This window comes from Lolium perenne, chromosome 2 (genome assembly GCF_019359855.2).
Source record: "Lolium perenne isolate Kyuss_39 chromosome 2, Kyuss_2.0, whole genome shotgun sequence".
NCBI classification, from domain to species: Eukaryota; Viridiplantae; Streptophyta; class Magnoliopsida; order Poales; family Poaceae; genus Lolium; species Lolium perenne.
Window position 1 is genome coordinate 198,860,347 of NC_067245.2, and position 5,779 is coordinate 198,866,125.

At 40.6% G+C, this 5,779-nt stretch overlaps 1 protein-coding gene across 7 annotated transcripts; it reads left to right on the top strand.

The window, feature by feature from the left end:
- The first annotated feature begins 644 nt into the window (after positions 1–644).
- On the top strand, positions 645–5,525 carry LOC127334354 (uncharacterized). 7 transcript variants are annotated; one of them, XM_071826411.1, is made up of 7 exons: positions 645–1,126; positions 1,222–1,347; positions 1,422–1,580; positions 1,711–2,003; positions 2,325–2,441; positions 3,237–3,305; positions 5,015–5,525. In XM_071826411.1, the coding sequence occupies exons 4-7, from the start codon at positions 1,902–1,904 to the stop codon at positions 5,039–5,041; spliced, it is 315 nt and encodes a 104-aa protein (XP_071682512.1). In that variant the 5' UTR covers positions 645–1,126; positions 1,222–1,347; positions 1,422–1,580; positions 1,711–1,901; the 3' UTR covers positions 5,042–5,525. The 7 variants fall into 7 exon arrangements, 2 of the variants coding, with proteins under 2 accessions (XP_071682512.1, XP_071682513.1); XM_071826412.1 differs by lacking the exon at positions 5,015–5,525 and adding an exon at positions 3,570–3,828; XR_007872140.1 differs by having other exon boundaries at positions 1,711–2,441; positions 3,223–3,305.
- Positions 5,526–5,779: the final 254 nt, after the last annotated feature.

Here is a 5,779-nt window from a genome sequence, read left to right on the forward strand (position 1 = left end):
AACGTGACGCGAGGCGCAGGCGCGCCTCTTCGGCACCCTTTGCGAAGGGGCCAGCACTGGGTTGTCGGCATTTCTATTGGGCTCGAATCCGCAGCAGCGCTTTTTAGGATGCGCCGGTGTAAGCCTAAAAACAGCGCCGGGCTCCAAAATGCTATGGGGGTTTAGCGGTGGAGATGCTCTAACATGTGTCGACTCCTCCTAATAGCATACCACCAACGTTGGTGCTGGCCACGATTTGGGGCACGAGATCGGTGAAAAAAGCATTGGCTAGATTCCTTTTTTTAAGTGAATGTCACAGTTTGGCTGCAAACCTATAACCCGCACATTCTTATTTGGGAATCGCCAATTAGTTAACAGTATAATGGAACCACCTAGGAGCTACCTCAGCGCTTTTGGGTCCTGAACCGTCCGATCACACACTTGAACGGTCCAGATGTCCCCTACCCAGCCGAAACATTGCAGAAACCCGTTCCCATAAATTCGCGTCAAAAAGCAGCCCAACGTTACTTGGGCCGCTACTCCGCAGGTTGACCTAACCATTATCTGATTAACCGGGCCAAAAATTCCTTCAAGCGGGCCGTACGTACTTGACGCTCTTAAAAATATTGCCCGGACATAAGGCTAAAAAAAAGAGTAGAGAAGCCTCCCCGTCACGGCCGATGCATAGCATGAACTGAAGGCACCTCGGCAAGGAAAGACGAAGATTCGCTAGGGCGCCGAGTGATTCGGTGCAGGCGATTGAAACAAGCACAACATTCAAGCAATCATGAATGTTCGGTGCGCCAATCGCGGGCAACAATTAATGGATGTACGTTACTATATCGCCGGCGGCATACTTCATGGCTTCATGCTTCGTCTCCTCATCATCTTTGCCTCTCCCTGCTTCCCTCGAATTCTCTATCTCAAGGAGTGATGCCGACGGTACGCCCGACACTCTAGCTCCCACTCACCGCCGATGGCGAGGCGGCCGAGAAGATGGATGTGAGGGAAGATCCCGGCAGCCGTAGAGGCTAGAGGGTGTGCCCGGCTCGTCCCGTGCTCGAAGGGATGAGGCGCTCCCGGTGGGGAGGTGCGCTTGGAGACTGCAGCACGACCATAACTTCAATCTCGCCATCTCGGTAAGGAGGTATGTACCAGTACCACAGATCTTCCATGAATTCGATTTTGAGGTTGGATCTCCCCCTTTTCCCTCTCTGACATCCATTGGTTTTTCCTATTTAGCCGGTCTCATGGGGTTGCTGCGGATCCGCCATGTATGTGGCCATGTGGAGACCATCTGACTGAGGACTATCTCCCCATTGCCTCCTGCTCTCTTCCAATCGTTTGATCTTGAGGTCCAAGTCGCAGGTAATCAATCTGGTATGCATAAGTTTCAATTGTATCCACTGATTATTTGGCAGATGTTAACATAATATAAGCAGACAGACCGGCAGCTACTCACAAGAATGGGAGATTCACCCGCGGCGAAGAATTTGGTTAGGCGAAGTGAATACCAGGACATGACGCTGCTTCACTTGCCCTGGCTGCTCCCTATCTTTATCTGTCTGTCCTGGTGTTCTCCATAATTAACCTCACTTAAGGTTACAAAATTTTCTCCTGCATGTTTTTTTTGTCTGCAAACAAATTGTGAAGTTTGTTCTTTGCCATGAGTACAACAGACTGAGACCATCGAGTTATCATTCATGATTTGTTCCTTTTGTCACCTCTCAGGATGCCAGCTATAAGAATATTCCAAGGAAGGCAAGATTTTGATTTTATTCTTCTTATGCAAATCAGGTTTTCCTGTAAATATGCTGGTTCTAAAAGTTTATTGGACAATTCTACATTATGTTTTGTATGGATACTGTCAATAATTCGACTATCATATAAGCTTATTAGGCTCCTGGGATCTGTCTTGAGCAATGGATGGTTTTCTTCTTCAGTGTGAAATTGTACCAAAGGAAAGAGGCTTCAAAAATATTTTAGGACACTCCAGTACCCTCTTGAATGAATCTTATCTCAAGGTTGTATGTCTTGTTATAACGGCAGTCCTCCCTCCATTGTCAAGCAATTTACTGTAAAGTTTGTACACTTTTTGCAGAATCAATATGGATGCAACCTGTATGATATGGTTACTTGTAGAACATTTTGATTACCACTTGCATTTATTTGAGTTGTTACTGCCCTGAATTCTTACATGGAGGTGGTTGTTCTGATGCTAGCGAACTCTTGAATTGTGATTTAGATGGAGATATTGAGAACTATCGTTTTGTGTTCACTACAAAAGATTCTTTTCAATTCCTACTGATGTGTTCTTGCATTTCTTATATTGTTATCTCCTTCAGGGGCAGGGAGGATCTGTTTATCTTCTATCACTGGCTCTACTTATTATTGTCATGTGCAGAAATATTCCACAAAGCCTTCATCAGGAACCAGTTCGTCACTTGATTACTATATATAAGGTTTATCGTAAGCTCACTTGCTGAATGTGTGTGTGTTATTAAAGAAAATTGTTTAATATATACATATCCATAAAAATGCTGACTGTTGGTCCACTCTGTGTGGATAATTCCTTTCATTTGGATGCTTGCACAAACAGTGGCCTGCCCTAGATACCTATATGTTGAGTTGCGGTTCAACTATTCTTCACTCAAATTTGCATCTCAAATCAAAGAGTTGGCCAAATAAGGACACTTATTCTACTCATGTGCTCTCACACTTCAGTGAAGCAACTATTCCAAGCCCGTCCACTATTTTAGCTCATATTAACATTATAGATCCAGTTGGCCAGAGTTAACCAAAATCTATAGGCTGCATCTTTCTAGCTTTGCTGCTCTGCTCCGCATGTGCATATGAAATAGACTTAAGGTACATATAAGTTTTCTATTTATGTTAAAGCGTCAAGTTAATTCCTAGCTATGTATTTAGTTAGTGTAAAATTTTAAGGCTGAAACTCTTCCTACTTAGCAGAAGTAGGCTATGTTGAGAATTAGAGACTTGTTAATTTTCTTTTGGGGATCAATTGAATCTGAACTCTATATATTTGTTTTAGAAATAGATAACTCTTAGTATAGCAATCTGGCCATTCTTGTACCGTCATCACACCCTCTACCTTACATAGTTATGTCGACGTTTGGCTTCTAAATGCTGCGATAATTTCCTTAATTAAGCTAATTGATTGCCATCTTGGTTTCCTGTTATCTGTAGACCATCTTATTTCTAACTCTAATTATAAGATTGCAGTATCCCTTTTCCAGGAAATGTTCGTGATCTTGAAGAAAGCAAAGTCCTCTTCGGCTGTATGGACTCTGCGCATGTACAATCAGGTGACGGCAGCCTTCTCTGAAAGTTGCCAAGTTAGATTTTTTACTTAGTTATTATACACTAGAGAGAATGTAAAAGAGAAGGTTGTTTTTTCCTTAGTTAAGGAATGATCTGTTAAAGAAAGGAGAATGTATTTTCTCCGCAATGTCATATTTCTTCCCTTAGCAACACAATATCCTACTAAAATTAAAACAATTATCACTAATTGTTAGAGATGAAAATAAGAGATAGAGCATTATATGACTTTTATCAATTGCCTTTTGTAGATGATGTGAAGGGCTAAGAAAATATGTTCTTCTCTACCCTTGTACAAGCTCTGAATGATTTGTCGGCTTGATCAAATGTTCGCTTACTTGGTCTTTTTTTTCTTGCTACTATCATGTCTCAGATGACAATGACAAAAATAACCATAATAATAAGCCAATCATAATAATAAGTAGTAGTATATTGTTAGGAAATTCTAAGGCATATATATTGTACCTCTATATGACGATAATTGTTATAATTATATCAAAATTCGGACGGGCGCAGCAATGCGCGCTGTAATGGTCTAGTAACTAGTATATGCCATCTGTGGAAGTGGACCATATGAATTTTATCACGACTGAGTACGTTAGAGCATTTCCTGACTAAAACATGTTTAGATACATACAAATCAAGATAAGTTCACGATACTTGTTTTTGAATGATGGGAATACATGAACATTTGACATTTCAGAACAATTTCCTTGAGCTATATGCCTACATGAGCATTTGATTATAGAGTTTTACTAGCACTATACTGCCTTGTTGCATCAAATAAATTTTTTTTTGATCCTATGGATTTTTTTTTGAATAGTGTGACCATTTTTTAAAAGACGTGAACCGTTTTTTTTAACCTTGTGAACTGCTTTTTACAAATCGAGATGTATCTTCTGTAAACCAGTGAAAAGTTCCTTTTTTTGAAGCTTGCGAACAGTTTTTTGAAACAGTGATTTCTGTTAGAAGTTTCTAACATTTTTGATTGCGTGAGCATTATTAAACCTGTGAATATTTTGAACCTATAAACATTTTGAAAAGCTTAAACAATTTTTTGAAACCGTGATTTTTTAAGAAACTATGAACATTTTTGAAACTATGAACAAAAATATATAAAATGAAGTACATATAAAGGAAATAAATGCAAACAAAACAAAAAGGAATATCAAAATGGAATAAAATAGAAAGGGAATAAACATAAACATAAAGCAAAAAAAGAAAAACAAAGGAAAAAACATATTAAATTGTCGGCCTATGAGGGAGAGACCCCTCCCGGCCTAGTGCTCGCTTCGAGCGATGCACAGGGGATCCCATCATATATGCATCTCTGGACTGCTTTGTGCTAACTTATATTTTCGAGCGTGCTTTGTGTTAATTTAGTGGAGACAATTTATTGCTCTTAAGATAATAATAACAAATAAAGGAAGGAACAAGATAAAATAAATATTCCTTTTGCAATTATGACAATAATGTTCATACATGAGAAATTTAGGTATGTGTGAGGGATTGACTTTGAAAAATAAAGGAGGTCTTATTTTGCAAAAAGAAAAAAAATGATAGGACCGAATGTCTCAATTTAAACAGTCTAGAAATATATATTTTTTGAGCGAGTTCTAGAAATAGATGTGGCATAGTTCTGAAAACTCGCCTAATTTGTGACCATGGCATTGACAGTTATATTCGTGGATTGCAGTCATCGATTCCCTGGCACCTACTGTGACGACATATCGACATCCGGCAATTGGTATCCCTGCACAAGAAATGGGGGGCTACAAGAAGCTACATGCATCATCATAGCTTTATGTCAGGAGGCGGTTGTGAGGCCCCTTAAAACCCATCTAGGGTTTTGTTCCTCTCGCTGGCGACGCTGCTAGCTCGCTCCATCTCCGGTGGCCTTGGGGCCTTGGAGGCATGGTGGACCACGGTCTCTCGCTGGCGGGAAGGTTTCAGTTCTTCGTTTAGTTTGTTTCCAGTGAGAATAATGTCCTCTCCGCTCTATCCTCACTCCAGTGGTGCATCTAGCGCCAAAGGAGAACGTGTGGAATCGTGTGTCCGAAGGATCTTCTGGGATCGGGTCAGTTTTTGTGTTCGTTGGTGTCGTTTCAGGCCAGTCTCTTTCGATCTACTTTGTCATTATTGGATATGGTTGTTGCTCTGGTGGTAGATCCACTAGTAGAAAACCCCCCCTTTAGTACCGGTTCTAAAGGGCCTTTAGTACCGGTTTTGGAACTGGTACTAATTATCCGGTACTAAAAGCCTCCCACCTTTAGTACCGGTTCCTTACGAACCGGTACTAAAGGTGCCTCCACGTGGGCACGGAGGAACCCGTGGGGCTGGAGACCTTTGGTACACGAACCGGTATTAAATCCTATTTCGTTTAATTTTTTTTCCATTTTTTCTAATTATTTTTCACACCTTTTTTTTCACGGCCTCTTTTTTTTTTCAGAATTACTAGTAT